Raw genomic sequence first — 26,435 nt, 5'->3', positions numbered from 1 at the left:
TCTCTTCACCGCCCTCCCTTCTTCCAGTCTCCCTCATCTCCTTGCGCCTGGCAGATCCTCTGTTTTGATCATCGTCAGTGTGCCACATCAGTGTTGTGTTTAGTGCTGTTTCTCCTGTGCGTCAAGAGGTGTGATTTTAATTGTGTACTGCCTTGAGGTTCGCCGTCAGTGTTTGTTATGTGTTACGCCCTCCGTCGATACCTTTTATGCTCCAGTCATACTGTGCCTTGTGTTCTTTTAATTGTCGCAGCGTGTGGCTTTTTGTGTGTGCTATTTTTAAACAGTTTTCACAGTTTTTTCTCCATTTTACGGTCACCCCGTTTTTTGTCTATTGCCTTCCAAGATGTTCACCCTTTTTTATATATATGTTCACTATATTCTCTCCTTTGTTATTTTTAAATGTCTTCTATTGTTTGTTCTATGTCTTTCGGCTGAACAGCAGCGCATATGCTGCTGCCAGCCCGCCCCGATGGGAATTGAAATATAATAAAGAAAAAAAAACGGTTGTAATGTGTGTTTTTGATGCGTCCACATGCTACCTGCAGTCGTGAAAGGGGACGTCGATGGAGGCGATCCACCTGGCAATAACATTGCAGATATCACTGCAGATGTTGTCTGAAGCGCCTTTGTAGGAGCTGATGCAAAGGACGCCACCGAGGCTGTTTGTTGTCCGCTTATCCACGACCGGTTTCCAAGCTTAAGGTTTCATATTCGGGTGCCACTAAATAATTATGGAAACGTAAATATGTGGCGGTCTGGCCAGTGAGTCTTGGGGCATTACACCCACGTGAAGCAAACTCATGGGAGCATAGGACCAGCACCTACGCTCACAAGCGTGTATCTGACGTGAGTGAGATCTCCAATGACCGCGGTCAGCTGGCTTCTGGCCCGTCTGCACTAGTCACCTCCGCATCTTGCTTTTCAGGCGTGCGCTGTAGTTGCCAATCCTACGCTCTCACGTCTTTGTTTGACATGGGTGTGATACCCCATGACTGACTGGCCCGACCGCCACACATTTACGTTCGTGGCACCTAAATATGAATCCTTAAGCATCGAAATCGGTCGTTGAATAAATTAACAAAATTACTGGCAAATTAATCGGATATTCATTCTATGGCTACATTCCTGAGTTTCGGATGTTCACCTGTTCAAATATTTTGTAATAGACAAGAGTAGAAACTGTCGAAGGGACCTGACCTATTGGTGACCATATGCAACACGTGTACAGGCATACTAAACGATAATCAAACTGACGTAGAAATTCTTTCAGAAAAGGACATTCTTGGGCCTGTGTATGTTCTCTTTTGTGAGAAAACAGGACGTTAAGCAGTAGCAACGATAGCTGCTAGCGAAAAATTCGATTGGTGAGGCGAAGAATTTAAGCTCGGCAATCTGATCTTTGGTCCCACCCATAAAATTCTTTGGTGACCGTTAAGACAGATTTCCTGCTCGTGTGGAACTCGGCCTGTTGTGACGCACTTTAGCTACTGCTCGTAGGTTATTCAGTGCTTTTGTTCTTAACTGAAAGCCGAACAAACAGAGCAGGAGCCATTACACGCCAGCTCATGTCCGCAGTGTGCTGCGGCTACACACACCAATTCATGTCTTCGCACACATAACATACCGTCTGTCATATACTACGTTTACATGGGGCTTCCAAAATGGGATTTCATAAACACCGTTTCTTTTTGGTCGTGTAAACACGTCAATATCGATTCTGGAAATCCGTTTCTAGCTGCTGGTTCTCCACTTCTGCAATCGATTTTCGCTACCAGGTAAATGCATAACCGTTTTTTAAACATGCTTGAGTTGTCACGTTTCGTCTTACTCTCAAAGCAGTAGGCTAATATGGACGGAGTGACGTATTGTTCCGTAAAAGAGAAGTAGAAATATTAGACTGTGAACCTGTCTACCTCCAATAATTAAGTGAAGAGAAACTGTGCTGACCAAACAGAAACTGGAACAACCGTTTTCCAGACACCATATTTAATTGGGCTAGCAAATCCGCTTCAGACTTCAACATGTAAACATGACAGTGAAAACCAGTTTCCGGAATTCGGCTTCCGTCTTTCGGAAGATGTGTCGCATGTAAACGTAATGATACACTGCCACCCAACTCTCGCATGCCATCGCCAATTGCCAGTGTGATTCCAGCCAATAGCAACGCATCACCTTGTAAGGAGAAGAACAAAGGCACCCGCGTAAATGCGGCAAAGCCAATTTTCCGTTCGTTTCAAAGTAATGAGAAGCGTCTGGAAAGATGACCCTGAGACAGTTGTCAATATGTTTTCCGAAACGTAGATGGTGTCTCAGCCTGATACTGACGTGATTCGCCGGATTGGCTCAAAGCAAACACGCTCCGTGTTGCATCTGGAAATGCCCCAAAGAATGCTGTTGCGTCCTTGGTTTAGTGATAAGCTTTTATAGCTAATGACATGGATGTGCTGACATGTAGGTACTGGGTTCTTCTTCCTGGTCACCACTGTCATTTCGTCTGGAATGGGAAAGTTTGATGCTGAGCCCGCTCAGCCCCAAGAGGCCAAAAGAAAAATCTGTTTGCGTAAATACGTGGCGAAATTGAAATGTAACCCAGAGTAGTGGTGTCAGTTCGAAACGCTCGCATCAAGATAGCAGTTCCTTAACCTTTGTCTTCCCTTTCTTTCAGAAAGCTCCAACAGAAGGCTGGTTAATGGCTGAGGAATCTAGGGTAGAGAAACCAAAGCCACGACAGCCACTTTGACGTATCGTTTGAACAGAAAGCGTAAAATTTGAGGTACGAAGGTGAAAATAAAAAGATATGGTTTGTTTACCTGCTCTCCTGTTTTTCCTCTAGCTGATTTATTATATTTTATTTTTATTTTTTGTAAGGTAGACTTCATGATACGCCCGAATAAAACCAGGTTCCTTTTAATGCGGTATCTTTTAGAAGTTTACGGCACAAATAGATTCAGACCTTAGTTTTCTCTGGAAACATGGACTACTACAAGTTAATGTGCAAGTTCAGCCAGAAGGGCTGCCTGACTAGGTCTAAACTGATGTACCAATGCCGTAACCTTGCTCATCGAACAGTCTTTCGTCAGATGATATGAATATGAGTCTCGTTGAAACGTTGGTTCAAGACGACGCGGTCACGCGGTTGATAACTCGAGTAGATTTTGTCAGTGAAATTCGCCCAAAAGCTTTATTCACATGCTGCGAATCCTGAAAACTGCGGCACGGTACACTGCCGACACATTGTACGACTCATGATTTTTACGATCGCATATGACTGAACACTTAAGGTCCGCTCACTTACATATTACGTCAGTGACAGATTGATAGCTTTCACAACCGTTAATACAGTGTGAAGAAGACGAGATATTAAGGCTGTGTTTGAACAAGATATCGCGCTATGATGCCTGTTACTGATACTTCATAAGTTCCAGAACAATACCGCCTCCTCCTGTGCAGGCGCATATAAAACTGTTTACATAGGAACGTAATCTGTCTCATAGCCTGTCGTATGTTTTTATTAGACTACCTGGACGTGTAACAGATCAGAGTAGATCCGAAACAAACATGAAGTTTGAAATCTCTAGCATCAAAATAAAACATATGGCTGAGGATCCTAAACTGACTTCTTCGAAACAAGGAAGTGATGGTTGGAAATGATTACTTAGTATTAAACTGACATAATTAGTTTACTCATAACAGCAACAAATTAAGCTCACCGCAAGTGTTGAACGTGACTACCTGTCGAAATGCGTGCGTTATGACGCCGCAGGTAATCCACCAAGTCTATCCACGCAGTACCCTTCGAAGTAGAGCGTGCTAGTTGATGAGTGGTTATTGGTTAAAATTTTCCTAAACAAACCAGAACAATCGCCTCAGATTCTTCGGAGTGAAAATACTTTTTTATAGAACCACGGCCAACTAGCAGTGGACTGAACGACCAAATTTCTCGTAAGCGTCTATGCACTGTGATAGATTGCTTCCAGTTTGGATAACGTTTGCTGCGTAACCTTACCCAGTACATTTTTTCGGTTTTCTGAGCACTAAAGCCTGCTGTACCAGTCATTAAATATATATGCATGTAAAGAATAACTTTTCATCTTCAACAAGTAGTCGCGAACTGTAAGCACCACCGTTCATTTTATCCATCCGCAGCAACTGTAGTTGTGTATACCGGAATTATCAGCAGCACGTTGCATAAAACAAATTTAATTTCTTAAACGGTTTCGGGCCCTTAGTGCCCTTCTTCAGAAGACTATAGCTTCCGAAGAAGGACACTAAATGCCCGAAACCGGTTAAGATATTAAATTTCTTTCATGCAGCTGGTTGCTGGTTATTTCGATGTATTGTTTGTAGAGAGAACGTCACCAGCACTGATATGATAGGCGTCTGTTTGTTACACAACATACACAGATTACAAACAAGTGACTCCCATGTGTTACTCCATCGAAACATCATATCGCCTGACATAAACACCTCATTGGTCCCAAAGCTATCTCAAAATACTCAGATTAGTGTCCTGTATAAGCTGTGTAACTGGTATCATAAGGGTCTGGGATACGCTGTACAAAGTCGACATTATACAGACGAAACGATACTGAAATGAGTACCTAGATAATGACTACAGGTCAGGATCTATTATTTCAGGTGGCACGAGGTCTTGAATCACTAATACACTCCTGGAAATTGAAATAAGAACACCGTGAATTAATTGTCCCAGGAAGGGGAAACTTTATTGACACATTCCTGGGGTCAGATACATCACATGATCACACTGACAGAACCACAGGCACATAGACACAGGCAACAGAGCATGCACAATGTCGGCACTAGTACAGTGTATATCCACCTTTCACAGCAATGCAGGCTGCTATTCTCCCATGGAGACGATCGTAGAGATGCTGGATGTAGTCCTGTGGAACGGCTTGCCATGCCATTTCCACCTGGCGCCTCAGTTGGACCAGCGTTCGTGCTGGTCGTGCAGACCGCGTGAGACGACGCTTCATCCAGTCCCAAACATGCTCAATGGGGGACAGATCCGGAGATCTTGCTGGCCAGGGTAGTTGATTACACCTTCTAGAGCACGTTGGGTGGCACGGGATACATGCGGACGTGCATTGTCCTGTTGGAACAGCAAGTTCCCTTGCCGGTCTAGGAATGGTAGAACGATGGGTTTGATGACGGTTTGGATGTACCGTGCACTATTCAGTGTCGTCCGCCGCTCGTGGTCTCGCGGTAGCGTTCTCGCTTCCCGAGCACGGGGTCCCGGGTTCGTTTCCCGGCGGGGTCAGGGATTTTCACCTGCCTCGAGATGACTGGGTGTTTGTGTCGTCCTCATCATTTCATCATCATCCAGGAAAGTGGCGAAATTGGAGTGAGTAAAGATTGAGTAATTGTACGGGAGCTGATAACCACGCAGTTGAGCGCCCCACAAACCAAACATCATCATCATCATCACTTTTCAGTGTCCCCTCGACGATCACCAGTGGTGTACGGCCAGTGTAGGAGATCGCTCCCCACACCATGATGCCGGGGTGTTGGCCCTGTGTGCCTCGGTCGTATGCAGTCCTGATTGTGGCGCTCACCTGCACGGCGCCAAACACGCATACGACCATCATTGGCACCAAGGCAGAAGCGACTCTCATCGCTGAAGACGACACGTCTCCATTCGTCCCTCCATTCACGCCTGTCGCGACACCACTGGAGGCGGGCTGCACGATGTTGGGGCGTGAGCGGAAGACGGCCTAACGGTGTGCGGGACCGTAGCCCCGCTTCATGGAGACGGTTGCGAATGGTCCTCGCCGATACCCCAGGAGCAACAGTGTCCCTAATTTGCTGGGAAGTGGCGGTGCGGTCCCCTACGGCACTGCGTAGGATCCTACGGTCTTGGCGTGCATACGTGCGTCGCTGCGGTCCGGTCCCAGGTCGACGGGCACGTGCACTTTCCGCCGACCACTGGCGACAACATCGATGTACTGTGGAGACCTCACGCCCCACGTGTTGAGCAATTCGGCGGTACGTCCACCCGGCCTCCCGCATGCCCACTATACGCCCTCGCTCAAAGTCCGTCAACTGCACATACGGTTCACGTCCACGCTGTCGCGGCATGCTATCAGTGTTAAAGACTGCGATGGAGCTCCGTATGCCACGGCAAACTGGCTGACACTGACGGCGGCGGTGCACAAATGCTGCGCAGCTAGCGCCATTCGACGGCCAACACCGCGGTTCCTGGTGTGTCCGCTGTGCCGTGCGTGTGATCATTGCTTGTACAGCCCTCTCGCAGTGTCCGCAGCAAGTATGGTGGGTCTGACACACCGGTGTCAATGTGTTCTTTTTTTCCATTTCCAGGAGTGTACATGTGGGACACGTCATTGGTGGCACAAATTTTGGAAACAAAATACAGTCTTCACACATACACGTGTTTAATTGGCTATTTCCGTGACTGTTTAAAATACAAATAAAAATATGAAGTAACCAGGCAAAAAATTTTACATAAAATTTACAAAATTACGTACGTCACGTTTCGGAGACAATGCGACTTTATTAGATGGCAGTCTCAGAATTTGGCTCAGCTGCGCTGGTCTTATTAAAGTAGAACGTGTTAAGCTTAAATGAAGTACCCTCGAAGAAAGTACGCAACGTATTTACGCAGGACTACAGATATTTTGTTGCAAACTGGAAAGGAGCAGCGCACTTCAGCTAAACTTAGCAACTGCCGCCAGAAAATGGAGCACGACTTCAGAAACGAGTCTTAAATCAAAGACTTAAAATTTGATGACTGGTTATTTTATGTTGTTATTTATATTTCAAAACACCTTGATGTTGTTGTTGTTGTGGTCTTCAGTCCTGAGACTGGTTTGATGCAGCTCTCCAAGCTACTCTATCCCGTGCAAGCCCCTTCATCTTCCAGTACCTACTGCAACCCACATCCTTCTGAATCTGCTTAGTGTATTCATCTCTTGGTCTCCCCCTACGATTTTTACCCTCCACACTGCCCTCCAATACTAAATTGGTGATCCCTTGATGCCTCAGAACATGTCCTACCAACCGATCCCTTCTTCTGGTCAAGTTGTGCCACAAATTTCACTTCTCCCCAATCCTATTCAATACTTCCTCATTAGTTATGTGATCCACCCATCTAATCTTCAGCATTCTTCTGTAGCACCACATTTCAAAAGCTTCTATTCTCTTCCTGTCCAAACTATTTACCGTCCATGTTTCACTTCCATACATGGCTACACTCCATACAAATACTTTCAGAAATGACTTCCTGACACTTAAATCTATACTCGATGTTAACAAATTTCTCTTCTTCAGAAACGCTTTCCTTGCCATTGCCAGTCTACATTTAATATCCCCTCTACTTCGACCATCATCAGTTATTTTGCTCCCCAAATAGCAAAACTCCTTTACTACTTTAAGTGTCTCATTTCCTAATCTAATTCCCTCAGCATCACCCGACTTAATTCGACTACATTCCATTATCCTTGTTTTGCTTTTGTTGATGTTCATCTTATATCCTTCCTTCAAGACACCATCCATTCCGTTCAACTGCTCTTCCAAGTCCTTTGCTGTCTCTGACAGAATTACAATGTCATCGGCGAACCTCAAAGTTTTTATTTCTTCTCCGTGGATTTTAATACCTACTCCAAATTTTTCTTTTGTTTCTTTTACTGCTTGCTCAATATACAGATTGAATAACATCGGGGAGAGGCTACAACCCTGTCTTACTCCCTTCCCAACCACTGCTTCCCTTTCATGTCCCTCGACTCTTATAACTGCCATCTGGTTTCTGTACAAATTGTATATAGCCTTTCGCTCCCTGTATTTTACCCCTGCCACCTTTAGAATTTGAAAGAGAGTATTCCAGTCAACATTGTCAAAAGCTTTCTCTAAGTCTACAAATGCTAGAAACATAGGTTTGCCTTTACTTAATCTTTCTTCTAAGATAAGTCGTAAGGTCAGTATTGCCTCAAGTGTTCCAGTATTTCTACGGAATCCAAACTGATCTTCTCCGAGGTCGGCTTCTACTAGTTTTTCCATTCGTCTGTAAAGAATTCGTGTTAGTACTTTGCAGCTGTGGCTTATTAAGCTGATTGTTCGGTAATTTTCACATCTGTCAACACCTGCTTTCTTTGGGATTGGAATTATTATATTCTTCTTGAAGTCTGAAGGTATTTCGCCTGTTTCATACATCTTGCTCACCATATGGTAGAGTTTTGTCAGGACTGGCTCTCCCAAGGCCGTCAGTAGTTCCAATGGAATGTTATCTACTCCGTGGGCCTTATTTCGACTCAGGTCTTTCAGTGCTCTGTCAAACTCTTCACGCAGTATCGTATCTCCCATTTCATCTTCATCTACATCCTCTTCCATTTCCATAGTATTGTCCTCAAGTGCATCGCCCTTGTATAGACCCTCTATATACTCCTTCCACCTTTCTGCTTTCCCTTCCTTGCTTAGAACTGGGTTTCCATCTGAGCTCTTTATGTTCATACAAGTGGTTCTCTTATCTCCAAAGGTCTCTTTAATTTTCCTGTAGGCAGTATCTATCTTACCCCTAGTGAGATAAGCCTCTACATCCTTACATTTGTCTTCTAGCCATCCCTGCTTAGCCATTTTGCACTTCCTGTCGATCTCATTTTTGAGTCGTTTGTATTCTTTTTTGCCTGCTTCATTTACTGCATTTTTATATTTTCTCCTTTCATCAATTAAATTCAATATTTCTTCTGTTACCCAAGGATTTCTACTAGCCCTGGTCTTTTTACCTACTTGATCCTCTGCTGCCTTCACTACTTCATCCCTCAAAGCTACCCATTCTTCTTCTACTGTATTTCTTTCTCCCATTTCTGTCAATTGTTCCCTTATGCTCTCCCTGAAACTCTGTACAACCTCTGGTTCTTTCAGTTTATCCAGGTCCCATCTCCTTAAATTCCCACCTTTTTGCAGTTTCTTCAGTTTTAATCCACAGGTCATAACCAATAGATTGTGGTCAGAGTCCACATCTGCCCCTGGAAATGTCTTACAATTTAAAACCTGGTTCCTAAACCTCTGTCTTACCATTATATAATCTATCTGATACCTTTTAGTATCTCCAGGGTTCTTCCATGTATACAACCTTCTATCATGATTCTTAAACCAAGTGTTAGCTATGATTAAGTTGTGCTCTGTGCAAAATTCTACCAGGTGGCTTCCTCTTTCATTTCTTAGCCCCAATCCATATTCACCTACTACGTTTCCTTCTCTCCCTTTTCCTACACTCGAATTCCAGTCACCCATGACTATTAAATTTTCGTCTCCCTTCACTATCTGAATAATTTCTTTTATTTCAACATACATTTCTTCAATTTCTTCGTCATCTACAGAGGTAGTTGGCATATAAACTTGTACTACTGTAGTAGGTGTGGGCTTCGTATCTATCTTGGCCACAATAATGCGTTCACTATGCTGTTTGTAGTAGCTTACCCGAATTCCTATTTTCCTATTCATTATTAAACCTACTCCTGCAATACCCCTATTTGATTTTGTATTTATAACCCTGACCAAAAGTCTTTTTCCTCCTGCTACCGAACTTCACTAATTCCCACTATATCTAACCTTGATATATTACGTAATAACGGCAAATTTCTTCCTGTTGGTTCACATTAAATAATTGATGTATGAAAACCCGGTAAAAAACAAGGAGCAACTGTTTGGTAGGGTGTTAGTTGCCTAGCTCAATCTACATTAGACAACAGGTACCTCCGAGAGAATGTAAAATTTTAGTATTTTGCGACCAGTGAGATTCGTGGTCGCCACTTTTAACACTTCATATGTGTTTAAACTGATTTTATAAAGCGTAAATGTTTTCTAATCAACGAGAAACTAATCACTCATTTGCTTTCATGTGTTCCCTACCTCAAGTTACTGAATTTAGAAACCTCTACCATCCCTGTAATAATCAATAGCATAACCTGTATACAACCTCACGGCTTAACCTTTTGTCTTCCTTCAGCAATCAGTTAAATACGCGAGACGGCTTTCTAGGTCAGTGTCAACAAACAATTAAATTAACAGGCATCTAGTGCAATAGCGTCTTGAACGATGATCACAGTTCCAAGTGTACACATGGAGAGAGGTATCCACAAGTGGCTGGCGTTCTGAAGACGTATACTACCGAACTCGACTAAATGCCGTGGAACTCGTAAATTTATTCGAACACAGCCTCCAAATAGTGAAAATATTTCGTCTTCTTGACAACCTTAATCGTCCTAATATCAGATATGGATATCTAATAATGCTCCATCTGCAGTTATACTAGAAGCACCACTTTCTTTATGAAGAAATAAAAAACGCATGGAATGATTTCCCTTTTTATTATTGTAGGACGAATGCTCTTTTATTCGCGACAGTCGCTTCATAGCGACTTCAATTTGTATTTCGTTTGGGTGCAGTATTGTAGTATTTGTGATAACGTTTAAATTATAACCGCTTCTTGAATTAGGCTCGTGATACCAACACTTCGTCCTAATTTTCTGCCAAGAAATGTTTTACACAATTCCACAATAAACATTTTTAGAGACATGAATCCAGTAAGTTTAATGTCTAGAAAAGCATCTAGAAAAAATTGCAAACACACTCTTGAATACCTTTGTGGTTTCTTATGTTGCTATCAGTTGACCAAGGAAGTTTTTATAGTAACAACTATTAACTAATAAATTCTAACCAAATTAAGTGACATGATAACAAACATACCAATTTATTAATTATTGTGACTCGCTGTGTCCTCCATATCTTGCAACCAAAGGAAAAGCTCGTTTCGGATGTTGCATAATTCATGACGTATTTCTGTAGTAAATCAAAAACTACAAATGAGGACTAATCTGCGTAAAATGTATTGCAAAATTTTACAGCACTTGATCTTGTGGAATTTTTTACAAATTAAATATAAAAATTTCCATTATGGATCTACATATTTTAACGAATGTTTTAGTCATGACCAAAGTGAGCCTGTATTGAGTGTACGTGTTGCGAATAAGCTGACAAAGTAATCACGCCATGTGAGTTGGCATAATTGTAGCTTCCAGGAGAAAGCACACTAAGAAAATCTGTTGGTAAGTATTTAAGTATTATATTGCAGTGGAGCAATATTAGTTATGCATATTTGCTTTATCTCTTCTATTAAAAATGTTTTGTGCAAAGAACTATTAACAAAAGACGTTCAGAATTTTCAAGCGAGGCAGAAAGCATAATTAGCATATTTAGAAGTAGAAGCGAAAGATGTATTCCTTTTGGAAACTTGCATTTCAATGTTAATTTCAGAAATTATTGATCACATATATGAGTTATATAAAAAATAAGTAGACCACCCACAACTGTCGCCGAATACCACGAGTACACTTGCAGGTCTGAGATAGCGGTCCTGTTTTATGTTTTTGATTTCTTTTATAGTGTTATTCATTTTTCCCCTTTGCAGAAAATGGTAAAGTCTGTGCTTCTCACATTTTCGCAGAGATAAAGGTAGAGTGTTGCTATAATAAGATGATTGTAGAAGAAACATTGAATGATTGTGTTGAAGTATTATCCAATAACAGTCGGAGCACACTATTCACTGAGTAGTAGGATCCATTGCCGTAACCAGAAAATTCGGAATAAGACGAGTGAGGTTGAGAAGAATAATCGTTTGGGAGGTGGATAGTTGGTTTAGTCCAATAGTGGACACTACTACACAGTAAAAAAACGTGATCTGACTGCCGTTAAATAATTGTCCATGCTTCAGAACGGTGCCCTGTTCTTTGGACATATCATTATTTATCCCGTCCTTACAACATTCATCGTAAGTAAACATTTAGGTTTGTCGCAAACTGTGTTCAATCACAGTTTCTACTACATCCATAAGCACTTCTTCATCAACGGGATGTTGAATTCTAATTTTGCTTCCGTGCTTTCGCCTACGTATCGCCAAGCCCTATCATATGTGGCAACTATCTCGTCAGTGATGACACAAAGATTTAATTTGATTGAGTTTAAATACGGCTCTTTGCCACTAACGTGTAGCTATGAGTAGTTTTTCAAACTGTACGTCTGGAGATCGAAATAGCAAGTAAGCGAAAAGTACGCAACAGAAAGATGTAGAGTAGAAGAAACAACAAAACGTTAAAAATTAGTACTGAAGTATGTAGTGGCGAGAACATTTGATCAAAAAAGTGGTTAGTAGAGAATATGATACAACACCAGAGGATAATGCAGCATCTAGCAGTAACACTGCCTAAAATGTTTTCGGGCTTCCAGCCTCGTCAAGCAGTTACAGTGCCATCAGCTTTCGACCAAGCACTTCTTGGCCGTTGTCAAGCTGTATGACCGCCAGTGAGCTGCTGATATGCCCTTATATACTCTTACTCTCGTTGCCGGTGTGACATCACTGATGCTCACGGCATCGCCATAAATGCGCATTCGTTGACTCAATGTACACTTCAACTCAGCCATAGCTGGATTCGAGCCAGCGCTGAGATGCAGGTCGCTGTCTCTATTAGGAGTCTTTTCAATGCTTCTTTTTCCAATGGCGTCCGTAATTACACTGTACGAGGAGTCGTTAGTGCGAGCCACGACAAAGGTTTCCTCAGACTTGATCCGGTAGCCATCTTCTAGAGTATGCTCAGCTAAAGCGGTATTTTCTGTGTAGTGCAGACAATAAAACCTCTAATGCTCTCTCCTGTGTAGTCTTTTAGTGCGCACTGGTTATTAGACCTTAGAAAGGCCACACTCACAAGGTATTTTGTAGATCGAATGTGTTCTGAGACGTGCCACATCTTTAACTGGTCTCAATAATAGGCGGAGTTTTGATGGAGGCCTTAACAACGATTTGATTTGTGTCTCTTTAACTAACAGCTGATCTTACACAACACGGACCAACAGAATGTCAAAACAGCGAACTACTTGTCGTTAGTCTCATTTCGATTCTTACTAGATAAATCTTTATTTATTTGGTGATTGTTGTAACCGTTGTTCCTGTTGAACTCTTGTAGGTGGCTGATCTCATGGGGTATGTTATCGACATCTGATATCATTTTTATACCAGTTACCAACATTTTTACCGCAGTGCGCTTCTGTGCCGGACAATGATGGCTAATGAAGTGCACGTACAGATCGGCGTGCATAGGTATTCTGTGGACAAAGCATTTACTTCTTTTGAGGTGGACGAGGGCGTCGATGAAGAGGAAGATATCGTCTTTATACTCTTGCATAGTGAACTGTGTGTTAGTGAGAATTTTGCTCAGATATTCCGCGTCCAGGGACAAAATAACGAACTTATCATCATTTACCGATAGAAATGTCTAGCATCTAGGCTGTGTCTAACGCAATGTTCGGTGCCTGAGGCAGAACATTTTTGACACACTTTCCTCCAGCGACGAGTGCTTAAGAAGCTCAGATGTTTTTTTTATTATTGTTATACTCGATACTGGGTCGCGTGGAAGCTTCTGGCAAGTATCTTCGACAGTATCATACAGATATTTGTATCACAGCTCGCATGTTCCACAATTACGGCTGCGTTGACCTCAACGGGAAGAACCAAATTTCTTTCATCATTGTGTAGTGCAAGTAGGCCACTGTGCTCATACGTAGACTTGTTTGGTGCTATTGGCTTTGCCTTCGTGAGGATAAAACTTGTCTGACGTCGTACTGCGTCCACCCTTTCACTGGGGAACTTGCGGACTGCTTGTTCGAAGTCATTACTTCACAAAGAATTTTGTCCCACGATGAAGATGAGAAGTGCCGGTGTCTCTCGCCGTCAAATAGATGTCTGTGCGTTCGGAAGATTTGTGGTCCGCACTGCACTGGTTTTACGAAAGCTGATTCAATTTTCTTTTCTAATTCTCTATGGCTTCATTCCGCGAAGTTGTTTGTTAGGAATCCGTAGCAGCGTTGAACCTTCGCCAGGACAAGGCCGTGAGCGTTCTTGGCAGTTGCAGATGCGCACCATAAGAGAACGTGCGCATACATCCAAGTGCTTCCTGGTGTTCTGTATCTTATCCTTAGGGCGAAGCTGGGCTCCTGGGCTCCTGGAGATGGTGGTGTCAGAAGAGATACCAAGGCAAACCGTGGAACCGTCTTCTCATCCGGTAATATACTACCGACTAGTGAAATCGACAAAATAGCCTTCTTTACGTTTAGTATGCCCAGATGTATGATGCTGCACCATGTTTCCTTCACGTACAGTCACGTAATATAACACTGGAGAGTCTTGCGGCAGTTACATTCAATAAAATGTTCTCGGATTACCAGCCGCGTCAAGTGATTAAAGTGCCACGAAGTTTCGACCAAGTACTGCCTGAACATTGTGAAATGGAGTGAATACTGGTATGCTGCTGGTATGCCCTAATTTTCTCTAGCTTCAGATTGTGTCGCCCTGTCTGGACAGATGTTGACTCAGTGTTTGATGCGCGCATCAGCGACACAAACTTGAACTGTAAATTGACGTCTCTATAACGACTGTTTTCAGTGATTCTTGTTTCAAGTGCTTCTTTAATTATATTGCCCCAAAGGGCACTGTAGAACAATGCAGGAATGAGCATAAGAGATTTATCGCCAACGCTACCCTAAAAATCTGCTTTAATTGAGCATGGGCTATAAAATGGTCATCTGATAAAATTTGATGAAACTTCTTTCGTGGCACACAGTAATCGCTTTTGCGACAGTGTAATTAAAGAAGCCACTGAAATAAAAATCACTGAAAACACGCTTATCAGCTCGGTATGGGTCCAGGTATCCCATGCTTGAAGCAGGCGCATCGAACTTTCAGTCAACGTATATCCATACAATATACGGTCAAAAGTATCCGGACACTCCTATGTAATGTGGAATTGACAACTCTATGGCAGAAGAGGTGAATTTACCAGTTTAAAAAGCAGCGGCGAGTATTGAAGCAGTTCAAGTGGTTCAAATGGCTCTGAGCACTATGGGACTCAACATCTGAGGTCATCAGTCCCATAGAACTTAGAACTACTTAAACCTAACTAGCCTAAGGACAGCACACGCATCCATGCCCGAGGCAGGATTCGAACCTGCGACCGTAGCAGCAGCGCGGATCCGGACTGAAGCGCCTAGAACCGCTCGGCCACAACGGTAGGCATAGAAGCAGTAACAGCAGAAATGGGCCCTCAGGAGAGCTCATGCACTTGAGTAACAAATCGTTTAGGGCTATTGTCACTTGAGTAACAAATCGTTTAGGGTTATTTCAGCTCTTTTAAAGCTGCCTGAATCGACTGTTGGTGGTGTAACTGTAAAGCGGCAGTGCGATGGGGTAACAACAACTACAGGCAGACCTCGTTTACAGACGGATAAAGACTGTCGAACATTGCGGAGGGTAGCTGCAAAAAATCGCATGAAATCAACGGAAAAAGGAATCACTCGTGATTCCCAAAGTTCTAACATCAATCCACCTAGCACGGTGATTGTGCTTAGAGAGTTAGAAAGAACTGCGTACGCTGGTCGAAGAACTCCCCATAGGCCACATATTTCTGTAGTCAACGATGTCATAGGTGGTGTAAAGCGCGTCGCCACTGGATATTCGATGACTGGAAAGAAATGATTTGCAGTGATGCATCGCGCTATTCCACCTAGTAATCCGGTGGAAGGTTAAGAGTTAGGCGAAAGGACTGGAGAACATTACTTGCCATCAGCAGAGAGGTGCGGAGGAAACGGTGTTAACGTTCTCGCCGGCCGGGGTGGCCGTGAGGTTCTGGCGCTGCAGTCCGGAACCGCGGGACTGCTACGGTCGCAGGTTCGAATCCTGCCTCGGGCATGGGTGTGTGTGATGTCCTTAGGTTAGTTAGGTTTAAGTAGTTCTAAGTTCTAGGGGACTTATGACCTAAGATGTTGAGTCCCATTGTGCTCAGAGCCATTTTTGTTAACGTTCTCCGTGTTTACGGTCATGTCTGTTTATTGCGCTTGAGAAAGGGCTAAACTCGGAAGGACACGAACACGTTTAAAAGCACATTGCACTGCGTACAGTAGAAGAACAGTTTGGAGACGATGATTGCATCAACACGACAGTTCACCCTGTCATAAAGCAGCATCTGCGAGGCAATGATTTGTGGACAATAACATTCCTAAAATTGACTGTCCTGGCCAGAGTCCTAACCTGAACCCAATACAAGGCATTTTTGAGTTATAACGTCTACTTCGATCAAGACCCCTACGTCCATCATCACTATCTTCTATGGTTTCGGGTCTTGGTGTGGCATGGGCTGCATTCCTCCACAGACATTCAGACACCCCACTGGAAGTGGTTCCAGCAGAGTCCAAGCTGTAATAAAGGCGAAGCTTGTATGCACCCCAAATTAATGTCCACCAGTAGGTGTCCGTATACTTTTGATGAGATGATATATATAGCTTTACCAAGGGACTCAGACATGTCACAGCCAACAGCTGGACTATCAGGTGTCGTTCCCCTTGACAATAAACAGGGAGTACTTGGTCGAAAATTCGTGGCAGTTTAATCCCTTGAGGCTGCTAAAAAATTAAGAACGATTTATTCTGGATCCGACAACAGTTAAATTGTCAATGGAATAAGGAGTAGTGGAAAAGTATGTGTGAAGAGAAAGAGCACGTAAAACAGAATGCACGCTCTAGTGGAAGAGACGAACAAGTTATCGTACAGTAGGATTCAAATCTGGTGAAAAGCTGGCGACGGACAAAAGCGAAGAGAAGTAGGAGAAGGTATAAGCTTTGGATTTATTGAAGAGCCATAGCATCATTTGTCTTCAGTCATTTTGCAATACTATCGTTTGCTAAAATGACGGCAGCTCAAAGACTTCAGTCCTGTCGAATAAAAGGCTAGAGTTTGAAGCGTAACGTGGGATTCAGGATGCAACATAAGCAGTTATCTAGCACCGTAACGTTCCAGAAGCAATAGATGACGTATTTTCAATGGAGCGAGGTGTTTGCAGACACTACAAGATGAATCAACTGCGAACGACATGCACTATACTTCGATAAGAGTTGTTTAGCATTTCCAACTAGAAGCTCGCTTGCGAAAAACACCGCAAGAAATTCACAGAGAGTACTACGTAGATGTAGGAAGCTTGTTTGCTGACCTGGTGAGGAGGGCGGCGAGGGCCCAGGCGAGCAGGCAGATGAGGAGCGCGCGCGCCTTGGTGCACACGTAGCCGGCCCGCAGCGGCTCGCAGATGGCGTAGTAGCGCTCGAAGCTGATGGCCAGGATGGTCAGCACCGACGCGTGCGCCACCGTCAGCTCCACGAACGGCACCGCCTTGCCTGCAACACAACAACACGCCTCCTCACTATCTGTCGACTGACCAGCCACTACCACAGACATGCAGCAACTCGCAGGCAGTGTAGGAGTACTGGAAGCTGATAGCCGGGATCGTCAGCTCCTACCAGTGTACCATCATCAGTTCAATGAACGGCACCGCCTTACCTGAAACACGAGGCACAGTCTGACAAAAAGATTACTGTACACCTAGCTAATGCGCAGCAGATTCATCGTATAGCTTTGCGCTGATGGCCACGTCTGTTAACACCAATATGTCAGCCGCTTTCATCTTCAAGAAAGGCGCCTGTTTGGCTTTCAAAATTGCTCATCCACACCATATGACAGTGTAGCCCTCTGAGACCCAGTTTGGGAAGAGGGGAGAGAGATGGAAACTCGATAAGCGTTTGAAAGGGTCCAGACTGCAAACACAAGGAGGTCGCTTTGCTTGGCATACAGAACACAGATAGAATAACGTATCTTCTAAAGTGATTTGTCAACAGATATTCATGTTAAAGATGTGCAAAAGGTTGCCAAATCGGGCCGGAGTTAGGTGTACCAACGAAAACGGCCGCCTAACGGTTGACTTTAATAACAAGTACATGATGCGTTGCAGCTAGGTATAAGAGGATAATAATAACAATAATAATAATAATTGTGCAGTCCTAAAGCATCGACTGCACACCGATCAGCGCAGTGCCGCGAGACGCCATCAAGAAGGCGCTGACCCGCCCGCCATTTGAAGGAGCGGGCACCGCTACACCTCCATGAAGACAGAGTTCAGAGCCCCTGTCAACGCTGGCTTAACCTGGCGTCCATCGCTCGTCAGCCCCAGTATCGTTGCAGTGTTCGAGAGCATCAGTACTCAGTGAAAGGAAGACCGTACTTAGCCTGCTTTCTGAGAGTGGTAATAGTGTGTCAATGTAAATGCACGTAGGAGGCACATAAGAACATCAAGCCAGCTGATAAGAAGTTAAGTTATGGTTTTCTTTCTTTTTAGAAATAAAGTGTCCTATTAATTAGAAAGTTTAATGTACAGATGATTTTGGATCCCTTCCACCGGCCATCGCAATGCCTTTCCTGCCTTGTTTGTGTTGGAGCTGTCTCTCACAGTGGCCGACACAGCAACAACGGCAACAACAACAACAATAATAATAAATAGCCCCAAACTCAAGATATAGCATAGGGGAGCAGATGCAGGAATCCAGAACCGCCGATCATGGCAAAGTCCTAGTGGAGATAGTTTGCCGTTGCCTTCTTCCAATCTGTTTTGAAGTGTTATGTGTGTGGCTATGATGACCGTTTGTACAGTGTAGTGTTGGGTTTGTGTTGTTGAGGATGAGGGGAGGGAGGGGTGGAACTCAGTGCCGGCACATAGTCTACCTGTCACCAAGAGCACCGAGATGTCCGCCGAACTTAACGTCGATATACGACGGACGAATAATCGACAGTGCTACAGGCCCTCACTCCATCAGACACCACGGAGAGGCTCGGGATGTAATTCATGACACTGGCGCAGAGACTGGTGATGACGAACTTTACACCACCACCTCTACTCACCTTGCTGGGAAAATGTTGGCAACGAAAATTTCATTCACCACCATGAATCGAACCGTTTTCTTTAAAACAAAGTTATTAAATGAAATAGCACTTTCTCTACAGCTAACTTCTATCCATTGACTAGAAAATACTGGATGTAGGTAACTAACGAGATCGTTTTCTGTGGGTCTGCATGTTTTTTAATTTATTTTTTAGTTAAATAGTGTAAAGTAACAACAGAAATCTCTTTTATTTATCCTAGAAAGCAGCAAAAAGTATATTGCCAACATGCTCCTCATGTGATAAAACAAATAGACGACCGCTCGTTTTCAAGACGCCGATTGACGCATATCTTCTTCGGAAAGCAGGGCCGAGCCTTTGATAGTCATCAAAATAGAGCTCCATCTATCAACCTCGCTCTCCGGGGAGTTTCCAACTATGGGGCGGGTTGTAAAAAATGCTCGAAGACATGTACAGTTTACTATGATTTACAAATTTGAGACAATAAATTTGTATAAAAGGTGTAACTGAGCCCGTGAGTTGCATACATCATTTTTATGAACTGGTCGACTTCAAATGTAATTTAAGACACTTTCAGCAAGACGCTGCAGAACGACACTTAAGGGAACAGGTCATTACAGCAGTGTGCAAGTGTCCCTAATAGCTAGAGTATTGAGCCCGCATAACTGTTCCGCCAGTAGAAGAAAGTTTAGCTGTGTGCTGTTCGATCCGGTGCGTCAGCTCTTCACGTTGCAGCGCTGTTCTCTCCACGTCATTCCAGTCCAGATATTAGTTTACAAACATGAATGCCATGGATAAACAACTAGCGCTATTTGCTATCATTAATTACTGAATTATGCAGTAAATATGCATTCATGGTAAACTGTCCCTATATTAAGGATTAACTGCCGAAGCAATCATGTCGTCGCTATGACGTACAGTTTTATTAGCCTTCGAAAACTGACGTCGCGAGCCATGACTATGAAACAGTCTGTCACAGATGAATTTGGTTGTTGAATGTTGAGGAAGGGTGTGTGTGACATGTGCAGGATGGTTGTAATTAGACTTTCACTACTAGAGCCAGTGCAGACGGAAACATATTTCCGATATGGGTATCCAACTTTATAGGAACCATGTTCACAATGAGCATCGCAGAATTTGCTTTGTTTGTAGTGTTACTGTCATGACTTGCCGTTATGCGCCGGCACTGCTGCAGCGACGTACGGTTGAAACACAAGCGTCAGAGTGAATTACGGTTACAGATAGTCAATATGGCTCTGGAAAAGGTGAAAAGACGTTGTTTTATCAATGTAACATCAGTAGTGTGTCTGCTCTTCGTTAGTATCGATGCCGTAAAGGAACACGGAGAGGCTCTCTTTACGCACCGGGATTGAAGAACATGATTCGGAAGCTGTAATTATCTGGTGATTTGGGTATTGCTCTTGGGAGAGGCCGACGCTGAAATGCGTCGCAGGTTGTTGAAAAAGTTATTGTTGCCATGGCTGGAAATGCTGGACGTAATGCAGTATCTTCAAGCAGTATAGGAGTTGTGCCACGATAGCTGAATATTTCATGGTCCACCGTTCGAAAAGTGCTGCAGATAGTTGTGAAATGGTATCTACAGTGCGGTTCCAGGCTGTCGTGGGTGCTGATGGTTGTCACACTGAGGGACGTTTGTAGCCTGTAACGTAACCATGATACGCAATTAGCTAACGTAACCCTCTGAAATAGAAATTAAAACGTCTTCTTTCAGTGGTTAGCCGCACGTGATTAGCCGCGCGGTCTAAGGTGCTGCAGTCACGGACTGTGCGGCTGGTCCCGGCGGAGGTTCGAGTCCTCCCTCGGGCATGGGTGTGTGTGTTTGTCCTTAGGATAATTTAGGTTAAGCAGTGTGTAAGCTTAGGGACTGATGACCTTAGCAGTTAAGTCCAGTAAGGTTTCACACACATTTGAAGATTTTTTTTCAGTGGTTAATTTCTTTTCCTTTCCGCATGTCGTTACAAATGTTTTCAGAAAGTTTCATTGTATTACGATCATTCGGTTTCCGTGGGTACCAACTCAAGGAACGGAAGTTAAGTTATAACCAACATGTGTTACTCAAGTACGTGTCACTGTGGTCCTGTAACAGAGTTCTCCATACGGCGAAAGCGATTTCAGCCATGTCAGTGGTAGTGTATGTTTTTGTATTGTAGTAGCAAATAAACATTTATATTAATCGTTTAAAGAGTTTTATTTCATTCTGCGATCTTATAAAGAAAAAGAACTCAAACTTAGGAGCATACAAAGTCGTTTATCTCTAATCGAAACAACAATGGTTCAAATGATTGCTTCAAATGGCTCTGAACACTATGGGATTCAACATCTGAGTTCGTCAGTCCCCTAGACTTAGAACTACTTAAACCTAAGGACATCACACATACCATGCCCGAGGCAGGTTTCGAAACCGCGACCGTAACAGCAATGTGGTTCCGGGCTAGAGCGCCTTGAACAGCTCGGCCACAGCGGCTTGCTAAACAACAATGGTAAATGGCATAATGTATCATGTCGACTAAGTTTATGGATTTGGGTGTCTATTCAGTAACATATATTATGCTACGTAAACTGTATTAAAAACTGATAAGCAAGGTCGATCTGAACCCCTACCGAGCCAAAGACCTGCATCTTTACCCTAAGTATGATCCTCCCTCTTCTCTAACAAACTATCCGCATTTCTCCGTGTAACGTCCATAGAACCGACAGTGCAAGTGTCATCGGGTACCTGAGAATCTTGTGTCGACTACATTTGCCTACACATTATGCCAACACCTCGTCCTTATCTTATAAAATCTCCACCATAACTACCACTAGTGTCTCTATACAGTGCGTCCCAGGAGGACTGGCCCTACTCCAGTATATGACAGGAACGATCATTCGAAACAGAAAGGTGTAGTAAAACATGGGCTATAAAATGCATGCCTTAAGATCTATGAGCAATTGGTCGTCTTCGCTTGTGAAACACATCTCTTCTACTGAAGAAGTGCTCAGAGCTCTAAAGGTAGGCACTTAGGAGCCCATATTTACAGGACTCTTTTGCGTCGAAAGATATTTCCTGTCATACAAATGAATTTTGAAAATTCCTCTTCGTACACCGCGCATACATCTGTGACAATAATCTCAAACCACACAACATCCTCACCTACACGGCCCATTCCAAGTTCGCGAATAATTCTGCCACGCCAAGGTGAATTCAACATCTGGCTTTAGTTTATTATCATCCTAACACGAGATTAAGACGCTATTTCCCGACATGGCTCTTCTTGCAGTAACGCCTACACTGAAGGTCTAACAGCTCGGGCGTCATCTTGGCTACACAAATGTAGTTTGTAATGCAATGGAAAGTGACCATAAACCATTTCAACTCTTTCTTCACCCACACTCGAAGCCAACAGGCACAAACGGGTCGGAACGTGACCCTCTGGCGGAGGAGGAATTGACCTATCGTAGGTCAGGAGCGGGCGCTCCTTCCTTGCCGGTATGTGGGTTATAATGGCGATGGTGGCTAAAATCGCGTGGAAAGCCGTTGATGAAACCTCCCTGATTGCAACAGTTATTTATTCAAGTAAGCGTAGAGGAGGGAGTACGTCAGGCGGGAGGCAATTGCCGCTCGATGACGTCGGAGGCTGCCGGCACTTCAAGTGCTGGGGTCAAGAACAAACCGGCCCGGAAGCCAGCACAGCACGAGTTAGCAGCGAACGGCTGCGGCGTCAGCGAACCTGCGCCCGAAGTGTGTTGGATGCAGTTCCCGGAAGCCTGAATAACTTGTTTTCGCTGCGTACCGCTCCGGGATACACGATGTTTAAATTCTAACATTCAGTACGGCCAAAGTCGAAGGCATATGACCATACATGGCGATGTTCAGCGACGACGGTGGCTCTCAAGACCTAGTTTACAGCAACACAGAGACCACTACGCCTCCAGCCCAGGCTCGAACAGGTGACCACTACGGAGGTGCCTGTCAGCAGAAGACAGTCCTGGGCAGGAGAACCAGCGATGCGAAGGCGCCAAGTGATGCTCTTAGGGTCAGAAGATCATGTGGATGGCTGCTGATATTGGCGAAAATGGTAGGTGATTGGGTACTTCATGTGCCCCTGCAGTGGTCTCCATCTCAAGGTCAGAAATTGGTGGAGACCGCACTGTTTGGTACACACCTTGATACGGTTGCTTATAAAGAACGGCGGCGAGCATCTGAGAACGTCTAAAAATGAGGGTCTTATTTAGTGGGGGACGGGGCAGCGAATTTATGAGAGTCTGCTGGACAGTACTTCTCCGGCAGCTGCACCCCCACCCCAGAATGGACAACAGGCTGTGGCAGAGAGAAGTTCATTCGTTGTGCTTTTCTCGTTTAGTGAGCTCCTGAAGGAGCCTAGCTGGAGCTGTAGTGCCGGCCGGGGTGGCCGTGCGGTTCTAGGCGCTAAAGTCTGGAGCCGCGTGACCGCTACGGTCGCAGGTTCGAATCCTGCCTCGGGCATGGATGTGTGTGATGTCCTTAGGTTAGTTAGGTTTAAGTGGTTTTAAGTTCTAGGGGACTGATGACCTTAGACGTTAAGTCCCATAGTGCTCAGAGCTATTTTTTGGAGCTGTAGTATTGCTCAGCTTCACCCTACAGAGGTGCTGGCTACTTTCTGCTGGTTCGTCAGCTTCGTGAACAAGCGCTCTAATTCTGAATACACGTCCTTGTAAAACAACTTCAGGGCTTCAGCCTGACGGTCGCTTCCCCCAGTATGACGTCATTTTGCTGAGCGTCACGAAAGCAGTTCATCACATGCGGCAAAGTCGTACTGCAACATTATCATCTCAACAACTACAACTATAATGCACGCTGGCAGTATACTAAGTATACCACACAGGGATTGGTAGCCATTATGTTCCATTCAAAAACCCAAAGCCCGCATCTCGTGGTCGTGCGGTAGCGTTCTCGCTTCCCACGCCCGGGTTCCCGGGTTCGATTCCCGGCGGGGTCAGGGATTTTCTCTGCCTCGTGATGGCTGGGTGTTGTGTGCTGTCCTTAGGTTAGTTAGGTTTAAGTAGTTCTAAGTTCTAGGGGACATATGACCATAGCAGTTGAGTCCCATAGTGCTCAGAGCCATTTGAACCAAAAACCCAAAATACTTTTATTTTTTAATTTATTGGCCTTTACTACGTGCCCATACAGCAATCTCAGCACTGGAAACATGATTTTACAGTTTGTATTGACAATGCAGAATATGCATTAGATTAAGTCGTACCTTGGTACCAAGTTACATAGGCTTAACAATGTACAGATTCCGACATAAAACGAATTTTACATCCAGAGTATAATGAAACAAGTAAACAAGACGAAAATGTGACAGAGGAAAGACAGAGGTACTACGCTATTAAAATGCTACTGATAACGCAATAAAAATGATTAAACGCCCTTCGTACATATTTAGGATATTCCAAGTTCAATCCATTCTAATGGCTATGTATCTAAATTAACAACAAAATGTACTTTTGTATGTCCTGTGAGAGTTGTTTCAAAAGCTGCGGACAGACATCTACACAGAACATGAGAACAGTATACAATAACCAGTTTTGTGTATTACATTCATGCGTATGGAAACATCAGTATTGAGACACATACAGCTGCCAGGAACTTAGTGACATACCTTTACAGGTAGTGTGTTCTACATCTTCTGAGGGGCTGCTTGTTTGGGGGCTGCTTGGGAACTGGTGACCAGGCGCCGGCAAATTACTTGAAAGGACGTCGATACGATACGTGTTTTGAGGAGATCGTTTCTTAAAAGAGTGGGACAGCTCAGCTGTGGTGACACATTTTTTTTTCAAAAACTTTTCATTTTTAATATTGTGTAATACAGCTAAAGGACGGGCGTGTTCGAGTCTCTTGTGCGGCACATGCTGAAATAGTCGGGCGAGCTTCACTCAGAACCAGGGGCAAATCGCCATTGCGAGACACCCAAGGAGAAAAATTCACCTTCAAGAAGTCCTTTACTGTGTTAAGTCCTTAAACTACTGATAATTATAAATACATAAGACGGTATTGATTTGTTTAGGTGAAGAACAAACATCCACATTTTTAGTAAGATCCGGGACCAAGCAGTTGGTACTTGCATTTAAGAGGGAAGCGTTTGTGAAGGAGAATAAGTCAAAATTCATCCGCCAAATCGACGTTTGTACACATTTCCATTGCACTGTCATCTAAATGAAGTTTGTGATGTATGATAATAAAGAGCTACGTACTCGAGATGTATGTAATAGCAACACAGACAGATGAAGCTAGGTGCAAATAACGCAATGAAGGGAACTGTTTGTCATTGCAAGCAAATTCTTGAGGCGTATGTCAGCTTTCCAGTTTACTTAAACAGACGTAATCAGAGGATATTACGAACAGTTCATGTAAGAAAGATTTTCATTTGGTAAGCAAGTATGCTCTTTTCCTGTGTATTTCCTCTGTTTAATGGAAATGAGCGTTTGGCGTCATTGGCCGGGAGGCTCCTTGCGGAGCAGGTCCGGCCGCCTTGGTGCAGGTCTTATTATATTCGACGCCACATTGGGCGACCTGCGCACCGGATGGGGATAAAATGATGATGAAGACAACACTCAGTCCCTAAGCGGAGAAAATCTCCGACCCAGCCGGGAATCGAACCCGGGCCCGCAGGACGGCAATCCGTCACGCTGACCACTTTTTTTTTCTTTTATAATCTAATTTTGTTCGTTGAATCTGCTCGGGGCGGACGTCGTAAGACATCCGTTTAAGTTCGTTGTTGATCGATTAACTCAGTTTTTTTTTAATTACAGAGGGCTGCTAACCTTCTGACCGAACACGCTGAGCTACCGTGCCGGCATCACTCAGCTATCGGGGCGGACTCCTGGGTTTAATGAACTATGATAAGTTTTCTCTAATTTTCCGCCAGTCTTAGAAAAAACGTGGCAGTAACATGAAAAGCAAAACAACTTCATGGCAATTGCAACCATTTATATAATGACAAACCACCTATTGGCTTCTTTGCCCATCGTCAGGCGACAACCTGATGGTAACGTAAGAAGTCGGAAACGATGTTGTGATAGAATAAATAATAGTTACAAGATATCATAGATATTTACACGCTACAAAAAAAAATTTAGAATGTTTACATGAGGTAGAAAGAAAAAAATTTTATGTGACAAAACTGCCACAGGTACACTGTTTCCCCGTTAGGGATCTATGAATGTTCTGACGTTAATGATGTACAGAGGCTGATTTCAGATTTCCGTATGATGAATATTTAGAGGGATTTCTGAAAATGTAGTCCGTTTGCGTTAATGCAGAACTGGTACCAGCGTGCCAATGCTTGTCTGTCACCCTCAAAATGACGGCTGCAGCTTCAGCCAAACGGGCAACTGGCTCTTTAGAAGTGTGTAATGTTCAATAATGATTTACGCAGTGATCAGATTGCTGATTAGTGAGAAACACCGATAATTATAATTTATGAATAACGGAGCACATATTCTGCGAGAATATCATCGTCCTAATTAATTAATGAAATGGTGACACAAGTATTATAAGTTGTATCGGCGTCTAGTAAACCGAACTTTTTTATCTCCCATAAGAAAAAGAAATCCTTAGGAGTGAGGTCGGGAGAACGTAGCGACTCCTCTA

The 26,435-nt window shown here is 43.8% G+C and overlaps 1 protein-coding gene across 1 annotated transcript in view; it reads right to left on the bottom strand.

Moving 5' to 3' along the window:
• The window catches only part of LOC126188457 (orexin/Hypocretin receptor type 1-like), a 520,725-nt gene that overhangs the window by 88,709 nt on the left and 405,581 nt on the right, over window positions 1–26,435 (bottom strand). Inside the window, exon 2 of the mRNA XM_049930060.1 lies at window positions 17,064–17,244. Within this exon, the coding sequence (XP_049786017.1) occupies window positions 17,064–17,244 (181 nt within the window). The remainder of the gene's footprint in view (window positions 1–17,063; window positions 17,245–26,435) is intronic.

The sequence above is a fragment of the Schistocerca cancellata genome, chromosome 5 (genome assembly GCF_023864275.1).
Source record: "Schistocerca cancellata isolate TAMUIC-IGC-003103 chromosome 5, iqSchCanc2.1, whole genome shotgun sequence".
Lineage (NCBI taxonomy): Eukaryota > Metazoa > Arthropoda > Insecta > Orthoptera > Acrididae > Schistocerca > Schistocerca cancellata.
The sequence above is the reverse complement of the archived record's forward strand: the minus strand, read 5'-3'. Positions and strand labels throughout refer to the sequence as shown.